General features: G+C 46.1%; 1 protein-coding gene across 1 annotated transcript in view; it reads right to left on the bottom strand.

The window, feature by feature from the left end:
- LOC146809449 (tubby protein-like) overlaps nt 1-26,446 on the bottom strand; it is a 150,340-nt gene that overhangs the window by 11,657 nt on the left and 112,237 nt on the right. The window contains exons 9-14 of the mRNA XM_085614342.1: nt 14,683-14,850; nt 12,861-13,009; nt 5,149-5,334; nt 4,950-5,062; nt 3,160-3,274; nt 848-946 (exon numbers count right to left, since the gene is read on the bottom strand). Of these exons, the coding sequence (XP_085470468.1) occupies nt 848-946; nt 3,160-3,274; nt 4,950-5,062; nt 5,149-5,334; nt 12,861-13,009; nt 14,683-14,850 (830 nt within the window). The remainder of the gene's footprint in view (nt 1-847; nt 947-3,159; nt 3,275-4,949; nt 5,063-5,148; nt 5,335-12,860; nt 13,010-14,682; nt 14,851-26,446) is intronic.

Raw genomic sequence — 26,446 nt, 5'->3', positions numbered from 1 at the left:
TGCTGTGCTTTAATTGAAACAGAGCAAGCCAACCCCGTCATATTGTGATTTTAGAGTGTGCAAGGATGTATTTCTCAACCGATACACCCATCTATAAGGTTTCTAGTAAGTTACTAAGTTCTAGTAGGTCACTATGCTGTGCACAGAAGAATGACAGGTGAACAGGCTGAGTACAACCAGTGCTGGCTCTCCTCTCCTTGGACTTAAAAAACATTTTGTTTTCTTGAATTTGCCACATTAGCAATGGTGTTTTTATGATTGTGGAAACCAACACCCAAATAATAGGCCTAGTACTTACCTCTGGATCAGGCCAAAACCCCACCAACAGCATTTTGAACAGTACTCGGAACAATTTCCATCCCAGAATTTGAGTCTGTGCATTCTAATGTGAAAGGCTTGTACCAGAAGGCAATTCACAACAAGCCCTTCTCCCTTTATTCCATTTTAGTCATACTAATGGGTTTTCAGAAACCAAAGCGCTGAAGACAGTACCCTGCTCAAGGCCACAGAACTGAACAATTAAGAGCGAGCTACCACTGTGGGAGTAGCTCTTTTTGGGCGCTAACGGAGCTGTCCCCTCCAGCCATCTGCCCATCTCAAAATGGCAGCCGCAGCTTCAGGTTATGGCTGGTATTATGGATGCATGTCATGCAATCCAGCCACAAGCTGGACACCCTGCCCTATCTATCAGCTCATTGGTGGTCACCCAGGTAGGTGACCCCTTCCCATCATTACCCCTTTGCAGCCGTAAGTGTCACTCATGTTTGTCAAGAGTAAGTGAGGTAGATGGTCAGCCATTGTTAGAACAGAGTTAGATTGCAGTGTTCTGCTGAGTCACTGTACTCACGCTCTGCGGCCGAATGCTCACGCGCTCTTGCTCCTTTGTCATTCCAGGGATAATCACTGTCATTTTCCGAGGGCCTTTGATTCCCAAAACATTTGTTTCCTAGAAGGAATGGGAGGAAGAAAGGATATAAGACAGAGAAAAGGTGAGAGAGGCGGTCAAACATGAGTGAGGAGAGAATTAAGGTGAAGGAAGAGGGAAGGAACAACTGTGAGTCTTGAGGAAAGGAAAGAGGCGGGCGGGGGGAAAAACAGAAAGGAAGATATAGGAAAGAGAGAAAGGTTGTTAGGGTGAAGTTATGAGTAATGTGTGAGCTGATTATGACTCTGGTTTGTAGACTGGTTCTTAAACTAGGGTCACACAGAGTGACCCAAAGGGAAAGAGGTATATACCCAGGACATGCACAGCTTCATGATGCATCAGCCTATGTGGGACCTCAGCGATAGGTCTGCTGTGTCAGGCCTCAGCGTGCAAGGCCTGTTAATCCTGAGCAGGAGCTCTGCTAATTAACGCTGCACCCTTGAAGAAGTGTACACTGAGCGATGGCTCTGCTGTGAAAAACTCCATGAATCAGTGCATATCGGTACAGCTGGCATTCTAAGTGTGGAACCAGCATGCGTGGTGTACAATAAAGGAAAGCTCTGCAGTGTAAGGAGTATAAAAGGTGTGCAGGTGGAAGGTTAACTCTGTTGGCTAAGGCTGAACCAGCAAGAAAAGCAAAACCTAAGTGATAACTCTGTTGGCTAAGGCTGAACCCACCACCAGAGCTATCGCCCTCAAAGTTCAGCTCTGGTGAGTGAGGCTTCAGTCTGCAGGCCCTGTGTAACTTGAATGTCAATCAATCAATCAACATTTGTAAAGCACAACTCTGTCACCCCTAGGGGTATCTGGGTGCTATGTCTTTGTCGAAGAGCCTGGTCTCGAGTCTCTTTCAGAAGTCTGCCAGGCGGCCGTACGGAGCTGGAACGGAAGACCGTTCCAGGTCTTGGCTGCGATGTAGGAGAAGGAGTGACCTCCGCTGCGGGTGTGGGGAGTGTGTGTGAGGGCGACAGAAGAGGAGCGTAGGTGTCTAGCAGGTTGGTGAAAGCTCTAGTGTAGGCTGAGGGCTGAAAGATTAATACATGTAATCCAGGGCAGTTGTGTGAGGTCAGAACCTGTAAGATCTGTAGAATCTACTGTAGCTCTACTGTAGCTTCCGGGTACATGGGTGGATGGCACAGATGCCTGAGATCAGACACTTTAAAACAGAGTATTGCATGGGAAAGCTCTACCGTCAGTCTGCAAGATGAAGGTGACCTCAAAGATAGCGCTAATGTAGAAGTTACAGAGTAAATCTGTACTAGCAGCAGGGCAGCTGTCTTATCTTCACTCAATGCTAAGAAGGCACATGTAACCTGGCAGGCTGGGTAAAGCCTTTAAGAACTGTCCCAAAATAAGGAAACCTTTGCTGTTGAAGGGCTGTAAGATCTGTGTAACTTGGGTGGGGGGTGGATGGGGGAGGGTTGGTAGGTTGAGTGGCTGCCAGTGTCCGACTGGGACAAAAAATCAGCCCGGAAACTAAAATAAAAGTGGCTCTCATTAGCGAACCAGAGAGCTAAAGAAGTGGCCTACATTTGCAAATGAGGCCAGTTTTGAACTTGTAAAGACACAGTTTATGGGTATTTTGCAAGATTCAAGAGACTGAATGCATTTGTGTTTACTGCAGACAATGTTAGTGTTAATATCAGAGAAATCAACACTGAATACCGGCCCACCTGACCATGAAACAGGCCCACAAACTGCTAAAAACACAGGCCCACACACCCATCCGTTAGACCAGCCCACCGGGCACTGCCTGATTGCCCTATAGGCAATGCAATTCGAAAAGCTTCTGGAGTGGATGGGCCTTGCTTTCACCCTTGCATATGTGTCTCCTGCAGCAGTGCATTTGTGCCACAGCTTCTACTATATTTAGGGGTTCGTAGAACCCGTCTACTGCCCTTGTAAGAGGTACCCTGGATTGCACCTCCGCATACATGTTGCTTTTATAGCATGTGAACACTGAAGCTTCTACTAGCTCTGCGGAAGGCAAAGCTGGTATACCGCTGTATATGTGCAATCTATAGCAGTGTGTAAGCACTGTTGTTTGCAGTACTTCAGGAGCGGGTGGACATGACATGCGCATGTGCAGATGTGCCCTTGATAGAAAACTGTGGGAGCGTAGTAGCTGCAACCACATATGGACGGGGCTTGCATTCCTACACAGAGTATCCTATAACTGTGTTAAGACTGTTGGGTCTATGCAACAAAATAAGACATGTCCTAGCTATACTCACATAGCAGATTGCTACCAGCTCCAGGCGAAGGGTTTCAGACTCCGGCACAAAGGGCTTGCATTCTGGGTTCACACCATTATCAAACACTGTGAACTTGGTTCCTAGGATGTTCGACCTGCAGGGGAGCCAGAGACAGAATAAAGAAGAGCTTCTTCCCTGGGGAGGTCATAAACACGTGTGCTGCTTTGTATAATGAGCTGACGGGCACCATGCACATGGATGAGAGGATGCACAGGAGTAAGCAAGACAGGCAAACTGTGAGAAAAGAGCCAGAGGGCAGTTTGGGCATCAAAAACAAGGTGATGGATGGAATTAAGCTCAGCCACTGGCAATCTCTCAGGGCCTTATCCTAATTCATCAATTTTCACCCACCATACCATCTCAGTTTGGGGCAGCTTGGCACGAGCAAGGCTATACAGATGCAGTCCTTGAGGGTAGAAAAGATGTAAGGGTGGGTATAATTGGCGAAGTACTACTACGCAGAATTCCACGAAGTTGAACAAAAACTCAGTGAATTCTGCAACTTCGTAGGGAGAGAACCAAGCAGATGCATTGAAAACAAAGAGCACATCTTGCTGAACGGTTTGGTGGTGGTCCCATCCTTTTAGGACCACCCCAAGCACAGTTATGGGCAAAAATACAATCCCAACAAAAGGCCCTGCAAAGCATTATGGGACGAGATTAGCAGTGGGCAGTAAATATTATAGTATCCAATATCAAAATAATTCTACAAAGAGCTGCAGTTCAACTAGTCGTTACTAGGTGTCCCTCACGAGTCAAATGCAAAACCATTGAAATTATTACATCAAGCTGCAGTTCCACTAGTCGTTACTTGGTGTCCCTCACGAGTCAAATGCAAAAGCATTGAAACCCTTTCATGAAGCTGCAGTTCCACTAGTCGTTACTAGGTGTCCCTCATGAGTCAAATGCAAAAGCATGACTTGAGGGACACATAGCAACTGCAGCTTGATGTAATAATTTCAATGCTTTTGCATTTGACTCGTGAGGGACACCTAGTAATGACTAGTTGAACTGCAGCTCTTTGTAGAATTATTTTGATATTGGATACTATAATAATATTCACTGCCCACTGCTAATCTTGTCCCATAATGCTTTGCAGGGCCTTTGGTTGGGATTGTATTTTTGCCCATAACTGTGCTTGGGGTGGTCCTAATAGGATGGGACCACCACTGAATCGTTCAGCATGATATGCTCTTTGTGTTCAAGGCATCTGCTTGGTCCTCCCCCTAGGCTGGGGGGACCCCAAAATCATCACCTCTCTCATTGACTGTTATTCATTTTCAAAGTTCACTTTTGTGAATTGGTTATATGCTTTTTAGCATGTAAAGTTGCTTTATCGAAGCATTTGTGGGTGCAGTTTAGTAGCTGACTTGGAACAGAGTTGTTAATGGATGTTAATGGAATGCGTAGTAAACAAATCTCCGTAAGCTCATTGCCCAGGGTTAGAAAAGAGCATTGGGGGATTCTCAAATCAATGAGTGAATATGTAGGTAATTTTATTTACATGCAATAAATCAAAACTACACAGAGTCTTATGTAGTCTTAAATGCTGCATCAGCAGTGGTGTGGCGAGTATTGGTGTATACAGTACATTGGTATGTTACTGATTCTTCTCCAGGATAGGGTCTTTCACAGAAGAAGACACCATCCTCCATCAGCCACACCCAGCAAGCAGAAGCCTGGTAGCCCTAGCAGAATGTAGCTGCTTTCTCAGTGTCCGATTGCTTTTCTATGCAATAAGCCTCTGGGGCTCTTTACAGTATACTCGCCGGACTTTCCCAATGAAGCTACTCGCGTCCCGGCTCAGGTCAGTTGGGTCCACGGAGATGAGATAGTTGGAAGTCTTGCTCTTTTTTCTCTTCCGTCCGGCCATCAGGAACAGCTGAAAAGTAATGGGAACACTCATGAATGTGGTCTTCTCTGTATGGGATCACAACTATCCTGGAAGTGTGGACTGAGAGCACCTACCCTCTTCCCGTCATCCCTCTCTAGGTGAAGGTAGTAGGTGGGGAAGATGCCCTTGTCTACGCCCTTCTTGTCACGGGTGATACGGCACTGCAGTGTTATACCCTCAGGCGCGGGGCGGAAGGCAAACTCTTCGAGGTCATCAATATTAAGCGGGGTCGCTGGAGTTGCTGGGATAGATGATTCTTCCTGAATTCAAGATGTGGATAAGAGAGAATGGCAGATTTATTTTGTGATTAAACATATGGAGCAAACACATTTCAAAATCAGCGGTCCAGAGAGGGATGAAGGGATTTATCATCATAAAATCAGACTGCAATGTGAGAAGCTTGCTAACATTTCAAGCTTTTTGGATTAGTCAAAAGTACAACCACAAGACAACAGGGGCCTAAGCCTCTGCACATGCTCATTGGTCACATCTCTTCTAGAGTACTGTGCGTGTTCATTAGGGAGACCATACCTTCGCAACAGAGGTCTATCACTGGTGGGACTCGCCTGGAGAATTGTATCCACCAGTGAGTGAGAACTCCTATGCAGTACTGTGCTACGTCTTATGCGGACCTCACCTGGAGTATTGACTGCATTCAATAATATTGGTAATAATTCACATGGACACGTTTGTCCTTTCCATACCCAGATATCTACTTCAGTAGTCCTTAAAAAGACCTCAATTTTGGTTCAGTGTCCAACCATTAGAGGCTACTGACCAGCAGTACTGTCTCTACTTGGCTTGCAGTTGTATGTTTTGCGATTTTGATCGCACCTGATAATTACTGGGTGCAATAAAGTTTGCATTCCCATTCATTTTAGCAGGTTAAACATGTCAGCAAAGGAGGAAAGTGCCTGGAAAATAGAGGCACGTGCAGATTTTAGTACAGAAAGCACCACATTTTGCATATAATAACCTGTTTCAAAGGGAAAAGTTGTAATAATGGGTGATCATTATTGGGCCAGATAAAATCATAACACTTTAGAGCACAGTGTTGGATTTCATCAGGTGTGATAATAATCACATCCCAAATGGGCAACTCATAATGAGGGCCCCACTTCCCTAATTACATCCTGCCAAAGGTGCAGCTTCACTATCCCACTTCCAATCTGCTAAAGAGAATAGTTGTGCAAGCATTGCAAAACAATTTTTGGGGAGTTTCAAATAATACAGCGTGTTTGTATAGGGACCCCTCCTTTAGCTAATTAACATTTTCTTTGGCTTCATCATGGATTATACACACCATATGGCGCCCTTCTAATACTACCTTAAGATCATAGCTTATGTTCCACTTTCGTAACTTTTAGTATCCAGTTGTTATTCCTATCTGCTTGAGTGCGTCTATAGTCTCCTGTTGTAATATACCTGACATGTGAAAACATTTTTTTGATTTAATAGGCTGTATTCAACCCTTTGGCCTGCTCTTAGGCTCTTGCTCAAAAGTAAAACGTTGAAATATTAGCAAAAATTCTGTTTGGTCAGCCCTTAGACTTTAGGGTTGAAACAGAATGCCACTAGCAAATGTAACAGAACAACAAAGCTCAGGGTCTTCCAGAAACTCAAGCTCTTTAATCAATTTATTCAAACAAACTTCCATTCTGTTGTTCCGCTCCAGCCATTCAGAATGCCCACAATCTGTAAGTTGCGTCACCTTGAGCACTTTTTACCACCCTTTTCTTAGGTTTCATCATTTTTTAAACTTTTTCGAACATTTGATAGCTTCATTTGGACATCTTGTATGTCAAATGTTCAGTCCCTTCCATTTTCTCAATGCACACTTCCATGTTTGCACATATCACTTATAGTCCATTTGTAGAGTAGCTCAGATGCAACTAGTTGTACTTTTACAGCTTGAATTGCAGTCACACCTTCTGCAGCACAATTTTCATATTCAAGCCACAATCACCTTCTTTATCTAACAAGCTTTTTATCCTCTGAGTTACAAGGGCCTCCTATGCTTCAGAATTTGAAATTGTAACTGGTGTATAAGATCTTTCTGATACACAAGCATATTTGGTAGTATTTTCTCTCATCTCTTTGCCCATTTATGACAGCCTCCAAATTCTAAACTTTTACATTATCAGCAGCTTCTTCTGCACACTGCATAGTTCATCTTACTTTCATAGGTACACTATTATTCACTGCTAAATTTCATTTTCTTTTACACAGTTTCCCTTTTAGGATGCTTGACTATATCTCCCTGAAACTCAGACTTGGTATTCATTTTGGAACATTGGGCCAGACCTCAATTCTCAAAGGGCCACATGTACAAACGTCAGGTTTTGCGCCTCGCAAGTTGCGATTATTAGAGATTCGCAATTTGCGGATCGCAAAACTCGATGTACAACAGTGTCTCAGACACTGTCTGTAATTCCCAAATGGGTCGCAAGGAACCTGCCTCATTAATATTCATGAGGCAAGTCGCAATTTGTGACCCATTTGGAATGGCCGGAACTCACAGGGATGGTGGCCTGCTGGGGTCAGCAGACCACCATGTCTGTGACTGCTCTGTAAATAAAGCAGTTTTAAAAAAATAAAGCAGCTAGTTTTTCTTAAAGGAAAACGGGATGCATTTAAACAAAAATACACTTTTCTTTTAATCTTTTTTACAGTTGGAAGTGGTCCATGGAACCACTACCTGCACAGAAAAAATGTTGGCGTCCGCGTCCCTTCTCATTTGCACATGGCTTACCACTAATTTGAAATTGGTGGCAATCTGCAAATGTTTTGCGACTGCATTCCCGGTTTCAAAACATTCATACATACCAGTGCGACTCTCTATTAGGAAGAGCCACCCTTTACACGCCCCTTCCTAATAGCGACTCGCAAACCCATCAAATAATCATAATTTATTTAATAGTGAACGTACGGAGGTGCGAGTCGAAATCCTTTATGTATATATATATATACACACACACACACACACATACATATTACCACAAGAATATGCTGTATCTTGACACTCTCCAACAACAATTCGAGCTCTCCGGCTCGGAATTTTCCCCCTACCTGCAGATCCGCCATGCTCTTGTTACAACCCGACAGAGGGGCATGGCCCCTCCTGAGTCTTCACCGCTAGAAGACAGATTGCTCGATGGATATCTTCCACAGAAGGCAATTTAATTAACGTATAAAAAACTGATTAACAATGCCCCGGATCCCCTTGAACGTCTACATGAGTGTTGGGAAAGAGATGGCTTTGAGATTGACGATGAAGAATGGCGAGAGGCGGTGGCCTCGCCCCAAGAGGTGGCGATTTACGCTCGGCTGTGACTGGTCCAACTTAAAATATTGCATAGACTGTACGTCACTGGGCCACAGCTGGTTCATATGGGGAGGGGGGAGGGGGAATTACAGATGACACTGTGGTCAGATGGGCACTTTCCTGCACATACTCTGGGAATGTGAGCAGATACAGGAGTATTGGCGGGGGCTACAGGAGGTCATGTGGGAAGTACTCCATACAGACATTCGCCCAGTGGTGAAAAGACGTCTCCTTAATGTTTGGGTACCCACTGATTTGACGGATGTGGAGAGGCTCTGGGCTACTCTGGGTGCAAAGGTGGCCAAACGTGATATAGCACAAATGTGGGGGGAAGGAATCCCACCGACTCTGGACTCCTGGAAAAAGAACTTAGATTGGTTATGTTCAGGGAGAAAACGGTCCATGTGGCACGGGGATGCCCTGAGCAGTGGTCCGCTGTATAGTGTAAGTGGAACACCTACCGGGGAGATATTTGTGCGGCCCATATGGTCCCCTCGGAGGATAAACCTTTGTCTCCTTAAAGCCCTCTCGGCACTTGATATGTGTACCAGCAACCAAAGATGTCTAAATGTAATCGCCATACCTTACCATGTAAGTGCACGCTGCTTTGCCGAATGTCAATGTTTATGTTTAATAAAAAGATATTAAAAAAAAAAGAATATGCTATATCTATTTAATAGCGATTCAAAATAGATTGCACTTATAGCAATAGCTAAACACAGCTTATAGATAAGTAATCATCATCTAGGGGACTTATGTGAGGTAAAAATACAATTTTGCCTTTGTATGTCCTACAACATAGCCTGATAAAGCAGTCCTTGTAATTGAGATAATTGAGATAAAGATCCCTTTGCCTGTCTGCTCTCCGCGTAAGGCACTCCTCTTTACTTGCTGGGTTTCATCTGGTGTCACACCAAACCTAGAGGAATGAATTGTTGGAATCTACCTGCGCCTCCAACACAGTCCCCAAACTGAGAAGAATACATTATTCACATTTACATATTGCATATTGCACAGTCATCCAACCAAGAAAAATGAAGTGTTTAAATCCACCTATGTCAGCAACACAGTTAACAACCTGAGAAGAATAAATTGCTGAACTTGCACCTGGTACTTCAACAAGAATTAATTCTTAGTATCTTCTTGCACCAGATACACAATCACCAAACCAAGAAGAAAGTATTGTTTGAATCCGCTTGGGTCTGGGACACTGTCACCATAACCTAGAAAAAAATCATTGTTTGAATCTAGTCACGCATGGTACACTGCCTCCAAACCAGGAAGAGTGGATTGTTTGTATCTAGTTATACCTGGTACACCGCCAAGAAACTGAGAAGACTGAATTATTGGCATCTACTTGCGCCTGGTCCACAAGAGAATGAAATCACAAAGGAATGAATGCTTTGAGTCTACGTGCGCATAGTACACTGTCACCAAACCAAGAAGAGTGAATTGTTAGGATCTACTGGCTATGACTCAGGGTTTATAGTGATCAGGAATGCCTGCAAGTAAGATGTTTATGTGTTTGCCTGTCCTGTTTAAGAAAGGGCCACATTTATTGTTGGGGTCTGGGGAAAGTGGGTGTAAAAGAAAATCCTCCAGTTTCTGGAGAAAATGCCCCCACACAACTCTAAATCAAGCCATATAGAAGCATGCAACTTGTTCTTTGCAAACCATTGACACTGCTCTTGAGTAGAGGTGTAAAACAACCCGCAGAGGAACTACACAATGAGATCAGCAGAGAGTAGAGCTCTGTCACTTACCTAAAGACCAGAAGATCTCAAAAACATGCTTAAAGTCTGATCTTCACCCTTCCCCACACCAAACACCCTGCTCACCACACAGTAATGCACTCCTCTACACCTGGCTATCCTGATTCAAAGGTCAAAATGCACTGAACATTAACACTGTGCCTCTAAATGTTTGAAGTGTTCCCACTGAGAATCGTCCTACTTGTCAGCTGGAAATCCCCTCCAGTACTGCATCCACTCCTTACATGATACTACAGTTACTTGTGGGTTGAGTCATTGGGTGGACCGTACCTGTGGTACAGAGTTCAATTGTTAAACATATGTCCTAGGGTACTACTGTATTGACTCAATAAGCAGACATTGCTTAGGGCACCCTACAGAATATATTATCCACTTAATAGGTTGACATCCCCTTCGGTACTGTATCATGTTAGGTATCTTCACCTCAGATACTATGTTGTTCTTTACGTATACATCACCTGGGGTACTGTGTCAACTATTTACGTAATTACCACCTGGGCTACTGTATCTACTGATTAAGTATGCATCACCTGGGACACTTTATCCAATATTTAGGTATGCATCAGGTCACTCATTTAGTACACATCACCTGCTCCACCACCAGCTGGGCCTGGCAAAAACTGATCCGGGTGCTGGGTTCGACAATTATGTATTCTCCTAGTTTGCCGCTTCCAAACCCTCGCTGGATCCCAATCACTGGGGAGGGAGTAGTACGGCGCACCCTTTCCCGAATTGATGTGACAAAAATAGGGGACCTGTACACTGAGAGTCAGGCTTTTTCAATTACGGATGAGAACAAATTTCCAAAAGTCTCCTTTATGGAATAAGTCGTTCTTACTCGGCTGCACACAGCGTTACGGGCCAAGGTTACGGGCTTTCCCATAGAACCAGACCCTTTCATCCCCTTATCCACGGTTATAGATAGCAGCACGGGGGTCCATCTGGTTTCGAAGTTGTATAGGGCCTGTTTGGACATAATTCCAGTTCATGACGCCAAGATATGGGCTGCTTGTGAGGCACCCCATATCTGATGAGCAGTGGGCCGCATGCTGTCTACAGACGAAAGAGGTGTCATTAAATAGCCTTCATAAGCTCCTACATTTTAAATTCCTACATAGAATTTACATCACACCAGATAAGTCACACACAATAGATCCAGACCGACCGCACTGCTGTCTTAAAAGTAAGGCCCCACATGCGGATATTGCGCATCTGGCCTGGACGTGTCCTACAATTAGCAAATTTTGGACGGACTTCTTTCATATACTGGGGGATATGCTGGGATTTGACATTTGACATAGACCCTGCTCCGGCCATAGCTTTGTTGGGTTAAGTGGCCAAAATCCCCAAGAAGGTCAGAAAATTCACGCCATTGGGGTTGTTGCTGGCGAACGGGAGATTGCGCTGAAATGGGGGCGGAGGACAGCACTGCAATGTAAAGACTGGCTGCATAGCATGGCGTTTTGCAACATCAATTATGATTTGTATGCTACAACACTGCCCAGTACTTCTCGGCCGCGAGATATTTGGGGTCCTTTTAAACGCTACTCGACTGCATCACACACACAACCTTCTCCCCAAGCTAACTCTGGTCTAGAGCCTGCTGGTATTGGATAACTGCGGCCGATCAGAAATGTAATTTTTTGCTCTTGATTCTACATATTCTTTTGTATGCTTCTTGTACTGCGCCTCTATGAAGGGGACGGACCCCATTGTGAGATATGATGTAGGCACTAGTTTGGCGAAACGCAATGCGAAACTTTTGTTGTAATGGGCATGCACAGTAAAGTGGGGATATATGCCATGTTCTGCTATACCAGTTGTATTATAACGTGAGATGTTGCAAATGTACTGTATTGGAGCTGAAATCGGTAGTGTTAATCCAAAAATGGGTAAATAAAGTTATATAAAAAAAAAAAGTACACATCACCTGGATGCTGCCTCCATTCATTAGGTATATGTCACCTGGGATAATGTATGCACTATTTAGTTTAAATATCACCTGGGATAATGTATGCACTATTTAGGTAACATCACCTCGGACACTGTATACACTCATTATCTATGCATCACCAGGTACATTGCATTCACTCATTACATATATATCACTTGGGAAACTGCATCTATTGATTAGAAATACATCACCAAGGATGCTGTATCGACTTATCAAATGCACCCCTTCTGGGACACTGCAGCCTTTCTTCAGAAACACTGTGTCCACTCATTACGTAGCTATCACCTAGAATAATGTCCACTACTTTGGACAAATCAACTGGATTCAATGTATCCACTCATTAAGTATACATGTCCTGGGATGTTGTAATCACTCATTAGGTATACATTATCTGAGAAACTTTAAGAGAATGCACATGCAGGGACATGGTCTTTTGTCCCTTGCTGACATCCATCCAAGCATTTTCTGTTTGTTTCTTGGGGCTTGCAAATAGACGACCTGCCTCACTAGCGTTCATTAGGTAGTATTCTGTGAAAGATACCAAATGGTCATTTTGAGCGACTCAGAATGAAGGCTTGGTCACAAAGCAGCCAGTGTGCATAAACACCCACTGCTTTTTTTTGGTACGTTGGGAGTCTAAGGCACAAATAAATAAAGACACGCCCCTTCCCTTCAAAGACCACAGTCCCCACATGTCTCCCGACGCACCCCAGGCGGTGAGGCCTGCTCCCTCACCTTGCTGGTGGAAGCCAGTGGTCCTGCGTCTATGACACGGCTCAAAATGTCGGAGTCTCCCTCCAGGTCATCCAAGGAGACCGCCTCTGCCTGCTGGCCCTCGCGGATGCACTCTTTCCTGTAGCTGGCGATGTTGAAAACAGAAGGCGCTGGAGGGAAAGGGATAAAGGGGCGACAAGGATGAGAGGGGTAGAGTCAGAGACGGGGCAGTAACATGGCTGAAGATGTCTACACGGCATGGAATTTGATGGCAGGACACGCGTCCCTCTTCCTTGGGCTGGGTGAATGCTTCATAATGTTGCACTCCATAATGTGGCCAACTGAGCCTGGATTCACTACTTTCCCTCACTCGTTTCTAGTCTTTGAGTCTAAGATATCTCTGAGGCACAAGCAACTGTCCCCTAAGAACCTGTGATCACCCGCAGAACTAACTATATTTTTTTTAAATTTATTTTTATTTTATTTTTCGACAAATGTAAACATTGACTTAACTGCAACAACAACAGTGCACTTAGACCCCCTTCAACCCAGAACTAACTATACGTAACTATTATAGGGCAGCCCTATAACCCTGGAAGCCTGGCCAGATGAGTGCAGAAGAAAAACAATGATTCCCTCAGGGAGGGATTTTAAACCTAAACCTCATAGGCAAAGAATTGTGATTTTAAAACACTAGATTGTGATTTTAAAGTTAATTTTATTCACTGTATACAGTTCCCTGATGTGTAAAAAAGACACTTTTCAGCACAATACAGGTGCTCCAACATACCGACGCAGTGAAGGTGCATAGTGAAAAGTGCGTTGGTGCTGTACATAGAATATATATATGCAACATACACCTACCAGTATGGAGTGAAAATTCACTGTTATTGGATTGCGAATAGGTCGGGGCACTAATGTGGAGGCTGGAAGGAATATGGAACATGTCTGTAAAGAATGTTTTATTGTCAAGAAATTATTAATTGGCCAGAAAAAAATAATTTGTTCACTTTGCCAGAAAAGGGCGCTTAATAATCCCAATTCAACATTTTTACAGAATTGGTGTGGCGATCTTGAAGCGGGCAAAGATGAAAGGTCAAAAATCCCCCGGTGAAAGCGGCAAAATCTGTATAAAGCACGCAAGTCCAAAATATATCCATTTGTAAAGCGCACGCATATCACCCCTTAAGGTCTCAAGGCGCTGGGGGGTGTCGGGGAGATGTGAGCTATTGAGCGTAAAGCATGCAAGGCTATCAAAATGAGCAAGTTTATAGAAAGGGAAGAGAGCCCCCAACGCCAGGTGGCTGCATGGTGATATTGCCCCCCCCAAAAAAGTTAATGAGTCCCTATACTGAAAAGAAACAGTGGGGAAAATCACTCATCGACTGATAATATACCATCCCAATACAATACCCCCCACTGCTAAAACGGCAGCAATCACAAAGGGCCCGTGGCTAAAGGACCATCCCAAATCAATGTACCCACAGCTAAAATACCAGCAGGAATAGAGCACCCAATCGCTCAAATGCCACCCAGAACCATATATGTACTGTCAAAATGTCAGCAATAACAAAGCACCCTTGGCTAAAATACGAGCCCAGAACAACACATCTTCTGGTAAAATGCCAGCAATAACCGAGCACCCACCACTAACATACAATATCAAAACAATAATCCCAGATCCAGGCCACGTTTTCAGGAAAACCATATAGGAAACATTTACATACTATGAATCTGAGTGAAACCCATTGACTTGTTATGTCGCTATACTGAAAATCTGGCATGGATCGGGCCTTTCTGGACCTAGGTTGTACATCAACGGCTTCTATAAGAGCCAGCTCACCTTTCTGGGCAGGTGTCTTGTTCCTTTTCCTGGTGGGGGCTGGAGGCACGGGCAGGTTGTGTAACACGTGCGAGCACTCCTCTTCCTCCTCAGAGCTCCGTCCAGAGTTCAGCATCTCTTGGGTCAAGTCCTGGACCATGTCCATCTCGGCAGCAGGGCTGCCATGGCCTGCAGGGACGGCAGCAAGAGCGGTCACTTCTCTCATGGGAACCCTACAATGGAGTCACACGTGACTGACTAATTGATAGGGTACAATTGTATAGCGCTTTCTACCAAACGCGTCTCTAGGCGGTGGACAAAACCGGATCTAGGCCTCCAACAACCATATACTTTTCTGAAAACGTATGGGGCCTCATTCTAGAAAGAAATCCTAAATCTGCACTCATTGTGAATATGAGGTACAGATGTATGACTTTTGGAAATTCCAGAGTGCTTTATGGCCTTGCCATGGGTACAATAAACATTCTACAATGCAATACAATATACATTTTTGATGACATATGCCTGGAAAGGAGTGGCAGTTGCAGGTTTCCAGATGTACACCTGAAAAAGTGCAAATCCACATGCTACATTTTTAAGTTGAGTCTAATAGACAGTGCAAGCTGTCTGGTTTCAAAAAACCTATTGAGGGCTTGCCAAGAACTTATAGGGCCAGGAACCTATCCACTAGGTTGGCTTTATATTAACGCACATATAATGCGTCTTTTTTGATGGCTTTCCTCGTCCATCTTGCATCTGTCCCTTAGCACCTTTACCATCTCTTTAATTTGCTAGCTTCTATCCTTCCACTAGTCGTTTATAGGGAATCTTTTTTTAGGTCTCGCCTACCAGACAGCACGAGGTGGTTGTTTGAGAAAAGACTTGTTGTCAGCTTACAGTGGGCTTAGTATTGCTTACCATTGGTTGGCTTTAGTGCCACTTTAATTTTCTTGCTTTTTATGTGTTAGCTTGTATGGGCTTTAATTCCTCATCTTGGGCCCGATTCACAAAGGTAAACTTAGACATTTGGTCTAAACTTAGACCAAACGTCTAAGTTTATGACTTTGGGAATTCACCAAGGGCAATTACAAGTACTATCTTTAAGTCCGAACTCGGGGTGGAGATCTGGCCTGAGTGAAGACATAAAGATAGTACTCGTAAAATGCCCTTTGTGAATTCCAAAAGTCGTAAACTTAGATATTTGATAAGTTTAGACCAAACGTCTAAGTTTACCTTTGTGAATCTGGCCCCCTTCGTATGACCCTCCCCTAGAACATGGCCTTATTACTTCTGCCCTTCCACTGTTTACTTTTCAGGCACTACTTCTTTCTTTTTGGTTAAGCGTTGTGCTCTGCTTCATGTGTTTCTTCTCTTCCTGTATGGCTTTGCCACCTTTTTAGGTGTGCACATCCATGGTGCGCACACCTAAGAAATGACGCAGCCAGACGTGTTATAGGCTTTTTTAGACGTGCTGCACAGCATAGCACAGCATCAGGGAAGATGTACAACATTGCTAAAAGCCATTGGCAAAGCCATTAAATCCAAAAGGCAAGATCTATTGGCACAGCCAATGCTTGTTTTCTTTTTGCTTAAGCAATCCGTGAGAGTACATAAGTTATCCAACTTATACTAGTAAGCCTTTCTCCTGTCGAATACCCGCTGTCCTCATGCTCCATAGAGGGGGGGGGAGGAGCATGCGACAAGGAGCTTGCATCCCGCTGATGCGATACGCAGTGGTTCTTAACCTGTAGCCCAGGGATCCACGAAGCCTAATCAAGGGGTCTGCAATTGCTTAGAAAATTAAATAGATTAATAAAGTAAACATAAATAATCAAAATGTAAAATTACAAATGTTAAAACGTTCTGTAAATGTGTAGGAATTTGAAATTGGAGGCTAACATGTAAGTTAGTATACTCAGATTGATTTGTGGGAGTGGTGCAAGTGCATCAAACAGAATGTAGCAAGGATGATGAGTTGCCTCAATTGAATTTAGAAAAGCTCAACATTTCCATAAAAATTTAGATTGTTTGTGACTTAAATAAAATATTTATTCATTTGTGTATTTGTTTGATGAATGCTTGTTTCTGTATTTTTTGTATATTTTTTGCAGTTCAAATCACTGAAAATGCTTAGGCCGGGGTCCCGACTTCCAGTAATGACACAGTATTTACCCAGCAATGGTTAGGGCCTAGGCCCTTCTGCATAGCAATCGCAACACAAACACTGGGTTACTGGATCTGGAACTGGCCCAGGAGACGTGCGCCCGGTCCCTTTTAGCTGGGTCACCTGACCGGTGACACCTGTGATGGATAGTGTAGAAACACTAGACCATGACCAGCAGGTCACTACATCCCTCCCAAACTTTATTGAAAATAGATAACAAGTCCAACTTGTGGGAGAGAGCAAAGCAAAATACAAAACATAACAAAAATACCACTAAGTCTCTTCAGGTTGATTGCCGGACAGGATGAGTGGACAGGTGCAGCTGGGAGCCCCCGGCATCACAGCACACCTACATAGTTCAGCCAGACTACTACGGGCATGAATGGCAGTGTGGATGAAGTGCGGAACTCTCAATCGCCTGTCCATGATGTTACAGTCCACCTCACACTGTTGATCCTGTTCCACCTGGTCTCACGGTGAGTCTATTTACAAATGTCACTACGATGTTGCATCCAGAACAGTGGTGGAGTCTGCTGTAGAGAAATATTTGAAAACGCCCTCGCTCCATGGATGGCCAACCTGCCAAGACAGAGGACGACACTGTGGGGGTTGAAAGGCTTCCTTGACAGCCGTGGTGCTTCCCGGTACCCGATGGTGGATAAGCTTCAGATGTCCCTCTCATGCCAGGACTCCTCTCTCACAGGATTTTCCTTGAGGACCTTTCTCACTGGGCTTCTACTGGACTGTGCGGTAAGTCTCCCAGGCCGCATGAAGTGGCTGCTGGGGAACCGCCTACAGGGCTACATACAAGTCACTCGTTCCGCCGCAAGGGTGGTTGTTTCAGGGTCTGTGTGCTCTTGCTATCAGGACTTAGGGGCACATACATCTAATAGTCTTGGGATAACCATACTCCGACTGCGACCTCAGTGCTTCCTGGTACCTGCTGTGGAGATGCTGCAGATGTCTCTCTCGTGTCGGGATTCCCCTGTCATTGGAATTCCCTGAGGCCCATGCCCCTGGATTGCCATGGGCCTGTGTGGATTCCTTGGAGCCTTTTTTCTACTTCCCAACGAGGTCACTGAGGAGGTCTGAACAGGACCACAACCAAGTCTCTCCTGCAAACCCAAAGGTGGATGGCACAAACGGTTGACCATGCTCTCTTCAGCAGACTTCAGGTTCACTAGATGTAACAGCAGGTCTCCGGGAGGTCAGCCTCCCACGATGCCAGGGATGCCTTGTCACTCTCCAGGTTGTTTTGTAGGCCTACGGCTCCACTCAGGTGGTGTGATGCTCCTTAGGTGACATATGATGCAAGTGGCAATGATGACTAGTTTCTACCACTGGACAACCCGTGCTGCAGGTGGTGACGTTTTGCTCAGTGTGATGACGCTTGTTGCTCTTATTCCTTCCTCCTGCACACCTTTGGTTGCCAGGTTCTTCCATGTGACAGGACTGTCACACACCTCTCTCTCGTCTTCTTTGCATTGTGGCATCGTGCCACTCTTTTCATCTTCCGCAACGTGGTGTCAGGCCACTTTCTTCTTCTCCACTTTCCTCCTCCTCTTCAAGACGTGGCCTTATGCCACCTAGTCACGCTCTTCATCCTTTTGACCAGGCCTCTCCATGTGATGTGCACTTCACATGGACCTCTCTGGTCACGTCCTACCCCTACGACTGACTCTTTTCTCTTCTGTCTCCTGACCAGGCCTCTCGCTGTGATCTTCTATTCACAGGGACTCCCTGGTTGCGTCCTGTCCTCCCTATAGGACCTCAATCTGGTCCTGTCTAAAGGACACAACTCTTCTCCTCATGGACCTCTCACAGGTCCTGTCCCTTACCGCAGTGATCTTCTTGGTGCTCCACTCCCTGGCTGGAGGGTCACCCTTCTTCCTTCGCCTCTTTGTCTTCACTCGAGGACACACTGCTTGCCCCTTGAGGCTGTGCTGTGGTGGCATCTGGTCCTGCCCAAGGGCGGGAGTGCTTGGCCAAGTCAGTCACTCCATGTGACATGCTTGGTGGGCCAATGGTGGCCATTCTGTGCTCGGGTGGCTGACTGGTGCAGCCTCTGTCGTGCAACAGTCTTTGTTCTCTGAAGGCACTCTCTCTCCAGTGCTCCTGCCCTGCTGTCAGATTTCCCAGTGAGGCTCTCTTCGCACCTCTGGCTTTTCAGTCCTCCTTCATGGTCACCTTCTTCTGGCGCTTTGCATGCCTATTCTCCTTTTGCAGTGGTGGCCATTGCCCCGCTGGGGGCATGCGGCCCCATCTCTTTCCTTGCGGTGGCGTCAGACAGCCACTGGGGGAGGCGCATGCAGCACGTGTTCTCCTTCTGCCTTTTGTGGGCTTGCTGCCTGGGGCTTTGCTGCTTGGCAGTTTCTTTGGCTGGGCAGCTTTGAGCTTCTTGGAGCTGTCTCACTGCAGGGGCTCGCAGTCTCTCCCCTCCTTGCAGTAACGTCTGGCAGCCAATAGAGTGTGTGGTGCTCTCAGCACCAGTTCTGGCTGTTCCTTGCAGCCTCTGTCTCAAAGTCTCACTACTGCGCTGCCACCAGTGGGGTAGTAGCAGTATCATGAATAGAAAAACACTGGTGGGCTGTCAGCTCATATCGTGTTTGTTTGGGTTTGTCCACTCCTCTCATTAAGTCTATATGCAGGTGCTGATGCACTTTGGGAGCGAAGGTGTGCCTCGCCGCCTGCCTCTTCAATGGCAACTATCAGCCATCTCCTATTGTCATCGGCCTGGGTGCGGCGCATGGACTTACCGCTAGGTGGCTTTGAAGATGCCACTCCTCACGGGCCAGGCAGTCTATCCTCAGACCTCAGCAGTTACCTGCCTGCTGCAGTCCTCTCGAGGCACTAGAGATGTCAATGCAGGAGATGGCCATGCAATACATGTGGCCATGCAATACATGTGGAGCAGAGCGGCTAACAATTCAACATTAGCCCTGGCCAGGGCCGCTACTATCTAGTTAAACGGGTAGGTGGTGCTGTCACTGCGAATACCAGGGCCATGGAAATCTTCTCATTAGGACGGGCCATATCTTTGTACTCTATTCTGTTTTATTCTGCAAGCGCGGCAACACAGAAGTCCACTAGTTGCCCCTGCAGCCACTCCTTGCCCACTGTGGTTGTAGCTGCGTGCCGTGGGGGGCTTGTGATGTAAACTGGGGTCTGGTTCTGTGTACCACATTAACCCCGGTTATGCCACCGCCTACAGGTTTGGCTGTGCTGCTGCCTTAACTGTGTGACCCTCTGTCGTCTTCCTTGATGCTGCGGGTGATTCAATAAAGGCACAGCAGCTTTCCTCATGCTGGTACAGGCTCATGGCGTCTCTTTGCCGGGGCAGCTGGCAGCATGCGGGGCAGCTTAAAAACGCCTGAGCAGGTACGGGGGCATAGCACCCTCATGGCGCTGCTTTACATCCACTTTACCATCAGTCTTCTCACACAGGCGGTACTGTTCTGGGTCTGCTGCCTAACGCACGCACACCTTCACTTACCACTTGGCTGTTCTCATGACACCTCGGTTGGGCGTAATGAGACTATTCCTCTCCTTAGCGGCTGGCAGTGCTCAGGTGCCTTGCATGGATGGCACATGGCCTTCGCTGTCTGCAGCCTCACCAGTGGCCCTGTCTCACCATGAGGGGCCACGCTGTAGCGAATCTCATTCTTTCACGGCAGTTGAGGTGTAAGGCGGCTGCAGAGGCATTATTGGTGTACGCCGTTGTAGAGATGCCTGACCTCTGCCTTGTCAAGGCGTCCCACATCCCTAGTTCCTCGGCCGTTGTCTGCCGGCAGTAAGTGGGGGTTGCCTTCGACTAGGGCTACTCTTCTCCCCACAACAAATTGCAAAACAGTCGCCAGCTTGCATGTGGGGAAGACCCACTTGTCGTCACTAGAATGGTTAGGGCCCTAGGCCTTCATGCAGCTGCAATCACGACTAGGGCACTGGATTACTTGATCTGTAACTGGCCCAGGGCATGTGCGCCTGGCCCCTTTTATTAGCTGGGTCACCTGACCGATGGCACCTGTGATGGATGGGTGTGGGGTAAGTGTAGAAGCCAGCCCTCAAGGAGTGGCTGGTGGAAACACATAGTGCAGAAACATTAAACCGTGACCAGACGGTCACTACGGACCCCAATTTCCAATAATTATTCAGTGGGGATCCCCGGATTACAGTTTTGATTAAGTGGGGGTTCACAGACGTCAAAGGGTTAAAAAAACTTTAAAAATTAGTTAACGCCTGACGAGGTTTCTCTCCATCATGAATCCGCCATACTTTTAATAGGGCCCAGTGATCAGACTTTAATAGGCTTTACTAAGAAGGCGCAAAGAGTCAAGTGTTCTCCACTGACAATCAAGGGGCATATTTACAAGCCCCTTGCAACACTGGAACATCACTTTTTTTTAAGCTCCGGTGGCACACAGTGCAGGCCTGTTGCTACAAGGCCTTGTAGATAAAGTGTAAGGCCACGCAGCGCAATTCACATAGCATGAATCTGGGGCAGCGTTAAAAACCTACGCCTCCCAAGAGCAGTTGTAATGAGTAGAAATGTTTATGCTTCTCCTTGTTTTTTCCTCTTTCCACGTGTGCTGCAGGATCACAGAATGAGGAAAATCCCTCTGATTGTTTTTGTGCAGGAAGATGTCCCTTCCTGCACAAAAACAATCATGCCAACAACACAGACACCCTTGCACCACGGTGCAAGGGTGCCTGCATTGGTGCCTCTTTGGAGTCATAAATTAATGTATTCGATGTGAAATCCAGGTGGGCCTCAACCTTGCGTGGACACAATGTGGCCAGTGGGTAACGTGTCCAGATGTCTGCCACATGGAGCGAGTGATCACTGTGTGTACTGTGTCCTGATTGGCTATATGTGCCTAACTTTATGTGGCATCTGACTTAATGGTGTTTTGGGAATGCGCGTACCCCTCCGGCCATGTGTGCCTTATTGGGGCCAATCTCCCTGGACCATTGCGGTGTCTCTGCATCTATCTGTGGAATTGATCTGGGATTTCCGTTCATGCATTTGTCTGCCAGTTATGTGCCTCCCCATCTGTGACCTGTCAGTCAGTGACCTAACGCCTGTGTCTCAGAGCCTGCCTAACTACGTATTTCTGAGTCGGGTTGACATGGAGTTCATAACAGGTGAATTTGTTAAGAAAGATGCGATTTCGTTTTTATATATGAATATATTGTTATTTATATTAACATTCACTTTCTCAATGTTAACATCCACTCCTCCAGTTGAATTTTCAGCTACACTATTTAAACTCTACTTCCTGACAGTTCCTTTATTGTTGGCCTGTTGTTTATTAAGCTCACTGTTCATAATTATCACTTTCCTGGTTACTGGCATTCTACCCAATTTAAGGACTGATTTTTTACAACAGGAAATCCCCAACTGTACGGATCCACACAAGAACACAATGAAAACCAGCAACAACGACGTGCACATCCTGGAGATCCACAAGGGAAGCCAGACGAACCAATTTGACAACCTCTCCTGCTCTGGGCACCGCCTCCCTCGAGCATGTCTCCATAAATGGTGCAGTGCTTGGATGGCAAAAGTCAATGTCCCTTTATCCATGTCATTCCCTGGGACAAACATGCAGCAGGATGCACCAATCTTGGCACACAACCTTTCCTCCATCACAGTCATTAAGTCTAACACATACCGATACAGCTTTACCATGAGGTGCATTGCTCTCAGTTCTTCCTTGGTTGAATTAAGGCCGAGCTCAGTGCTGTTCATCATTTTAAGCATTTCCCTCCTGGTTATTTGAAGCCAGCGACCATTAGCTTTTCTCTGCAAGGTAAAGAAGGATATAGACCCTTCCGCTGATACTTGTGTGTCTGTGAACAGTCTGAATTCTTCTGGAATGTCATTGTACTGAGCCCAGCCAAAATAGTCTGCAGTTCTTTTTTCACTGATGCAGCAGGGTTGTCTTCTTCCTTAGCGGGTGCTGGTACAAATCCGAAAGTTCTTCTCTGGGAATAACCAGGGTCAAGTATGTATGGTGATCAGAGTCCGCACCATCTGGGGACGAGCTGAGTGTAGGCAAAGTCGCCACATGGCCAGTAAATATCCATCAGCGAGGAGGTGCTTCACTGCATATCCAGAATGTGCATGATCATGCCACAGTTCGCTTTCGTGCCTAGTGGAAGCGTTCCTTTACCTCTGAAACTAAAGAAATACAGTGTAAGTTTCCATACAATTAGGGGTTGTCCCTTCCCTTCTAGCCAAGTGTATCCACCCACCTTGGGTATCCCAGGTTTCCTGACATCGGGTGGTCATGCTTTTCTTCAACTCTCCCCTATGTGACTCATTTCCTTTTGTATCGTCGTGCTGGATGGCCCTACACAGGAACTCCATGTCGGGTTTGACTTAATGTTCTAGAAGACTGCCCCAGGTATTCTAAGGGCCACCCTTGGACCACAAATGGAGGCAGTTGCCGATGTGTTTGTGTATTGAGTTGGGGGTTTCACTACCACCAAGAATTTCTTCTCTGGGAAGTCTTGGGCCCTTTCAGTACATAATCTCTAGCTCAGTTTGGATTTTGCTAATCTCAGTGAAAAGGTATAGAGGCGTTGGGCTGGTCTTGTATTGGGTCAGATACACTACTACTCAGTTGGGTTGGATTTTGGCCCTAATTTAGCATAGGAATAAGTGGAGAAGGCATTTTGCTTATTGCGGGGGCTACCTCTTGGTACAAGTAAAGTCTGTCTGTGCCTACTGCATGTAGTATCAGTGAACAGACGTAACACAGTCTTTCTGATATCTGGGGGCCCACGGCAGTCATGTGCTGATACCACATGTTGTGCAAGAGGATGCTGTGTAGTGCGTGTGGGATGCTAGTGTTTGGGTTGATGTAATTGGAAATGATATGGGAGCGATCCTTGCACAAGCGCTGTGACAGTTTTTGAACAGACTCCATTTGGCCAGGCAGTTCTTTAGCAGTGAATAGGCGTGGCAGCACCCAAAATAGACAGAGGGTACATAGAAGTGCAATAATACATAACTTGTTATTGAACATTGCATGTCTTGGCATGCATCTAGGGAAGGTGTCTGTGGTCCTCTGGTGATGAAGGTTTCTCTTTTAACAGTTTCAAAAAATTCACTGTGCATTCCGTAATCTTGATTCGCACACTTTAGATTCATGCTGGGTTGTTGATATAGCAGCTGAAAGGTGGTGCACTTGGAGGTTTGATTGTAGATCTGTTGGATAAGAGCTTGGTTCATTTTGTTAATTCAGATAACATTAAATGTTTGCTGTCATTAATGATTTTTTTCGGGATTCCTGTACTTCCCTTATGTAATTTTAGGGGGGTAACGGAAGGTGGCCACTGTCGTAGCATCTTTAAAAAAAAATGTCACAGTTAAAACTTGAAGGTGGCTTATGGGTAATCAGCTGGATTAATCTCTTTTATGAGTCGTTGCTTCCCCCCCCCGTTCTCCGTACCTAACTGGGTGATTGGATTAGTGTGAAATATTTAAGGACTGGTCTTGTGATCATATGGATGGATCGCATCAGTTTTTAGCTAGGGTTCTATGGGTGCCACCAGTTTCCATGAACATGTCTCTCCTGGTGTGTGTATGAGGGCTCCATCGGTGTGGGCTGCGTTTTTCAAGCTACACATCCGTGGGACTGTGCGAGGAGGGGCCTGCCACTATTAAGTGTTATTGGCGGTTGCAACGAGCCCCGAGATCAAATGTGTGTGTGTCTCCCAGTTCCCGGCATGAAGCGGGCAACGTGATCCTCCCTTGTGGCGCCAGAGATCTCGACTCTGCCCTTTCTCTAGAGACTTAATTTAGGCTACCTTTGGGCTTCTTTTGTTGGTTTTTGGGTGTTTCCCCAGTTCTCCTGTGATCTGCTACCTTATTTATCATGAGGCGAAGGGGGCGGAAAGTTGTTCCATGGCCCCATGTGTCCCTGATTAGGCTGTCTTATTGTGTCTGAGGTCTGGGCCTACTGCTCCCTCTGGGTGGTGCATGTGAGGGTTGGTGCACTGGTTAGTTGCTGGGCTTGATACAGGGATGAGTGCATTCAGCGTTCTACTCTCACCTGGACCTGTGATGGGCACTGGGGATTCTCCTCTCCCTCAGACCATGTCCTGTTACCTTTCAGCTCATTTGGACCAGCTGTTAATGAGCGGGCATGCTTCTGTAGATATTTTGAAGGGGTGTAGAACAGTAGCTAGACTTTAGAGATTTGGAAAACTTGAGAGGAAAAAAAAAGAAAACATCAGTGGCACCATAAGAGCATGGAGAGTCCGGGACCAAGGCAAAAAACTCTTGCCAAAGTCTGCCTAGTGATGATGATGAACCGGAACCGCCCCTGCAACTATGGGATGCCTGGCCACTCTAGCGAACCTCCAGACTGACTCTACGTCATGTGGGTACCTCACAACTTATTGGCTCTTGTGCGTGTGCTGTGGAGGTTGTGGGGTCTTCACTATCCAGGCATATGGGAATTCTGTCTCCCGTCACTGGAGTACAAATCTATTGAGTGAAGACCTCTGGTCCTTGGAGGCGCTGCCAGGACTACACGCCACAAAGAAAACATCAGTCCCGGGCCTGGTGCTCAAGAATGGGGACCTTTTGATTTGGTAACTGGAACCCATCCTCATTGACTTGGACACGGGAACCTGGGTGCCTGTTTTTTAGGTACTTGATGTGGGAGCCGCCCGTCCCCTCATCAGACTGCCCTCCTCCTGAGGTGTAGCCAACCAACCCCACCCTGAGGTATCAGAATCAGAGTGGGACCTTGACTCCTGCAGGCGCCCTTGATGGCGAACTTTAATGAGGATACCCAGTCGACAGAGCACATACAGCAGCCCCAAATCCCCAGATGCAAGCAAAAGCCTGTATTCCCAATGTTGTCTCCTTGGTCTATCTTTTGGTTTAGTAAAAACTTTTGGATATGTGGGTAAAGGGGTTGTATTTATTCTAGAAGTTTACCTTACTGGACATTTGTATACTGTGTTTACGTGAAGGTATTACCTCCCCAGACATTTACCCCTCCCTGCCGAGGGGATGGCCCAGGTACCTGTTGAGCTGAGTTCCCTGTTTGTGGTTGCTGCTGTCATGTGTTTGCCCAACTACCTGATCTCTGCTGCGGAAGTACAGCGCTGACTGAGCTCCCTTTGGCTGATTGTAAGGTGCATTCTGGGTTCCCTGTGTTTGGCTTTGTGGATGAATATTCGTAGGGTTTTGTGGTAACTGGCCCTGGCCCGTCGATCTCTGTTCATGGTATGCTTTTAACCGGCATCTATCTGACAGGTGGCCCATTCTGTGACAATAGTAACATTCCCTAGGATCTGGTGGCTGCCATCCTCCCTGACCTCTGCCGCTATAGCTAGGTTGAAACTTTCTGGGGTTTTGCGGTCGAGCTCCCTTTAAGACTGATACCATCTGAACGCGATTAGCCAACGCGGCCCCCTCAAAAGTGGTCTTCTTCAATTTGTGTTTGACCAATTTAGCAGTGTCTCTCTGGGCTTGCTCCAGTTTTTCTTTATCCTTTTTTTATTGCTTCTTTTTCTGGTAATGTGCTTGTATCTCCCGCCAGGGTTTGGTGTCTAATCCAACCACGCTGCCCAGTCTGATTTGCATCTCAGTGGGCAGCC

This window comes from Triturus cristatus, chromosome 7, assembly GCF_964204655.1.
Source record: "Triturus cristatus chromosome 7, aTriCri1.1, whole genome shotgun sequence".
NCBI lineage: Eukaryota > Metazoa > Chordata > Amphibia > Caudata > Salamandridae > Triturus > Triturus cristatus.
Note: the sequence above shows the minus strand (reverse complement) of the source record. Positions and strands in the feature narration are given on the sequence as shown.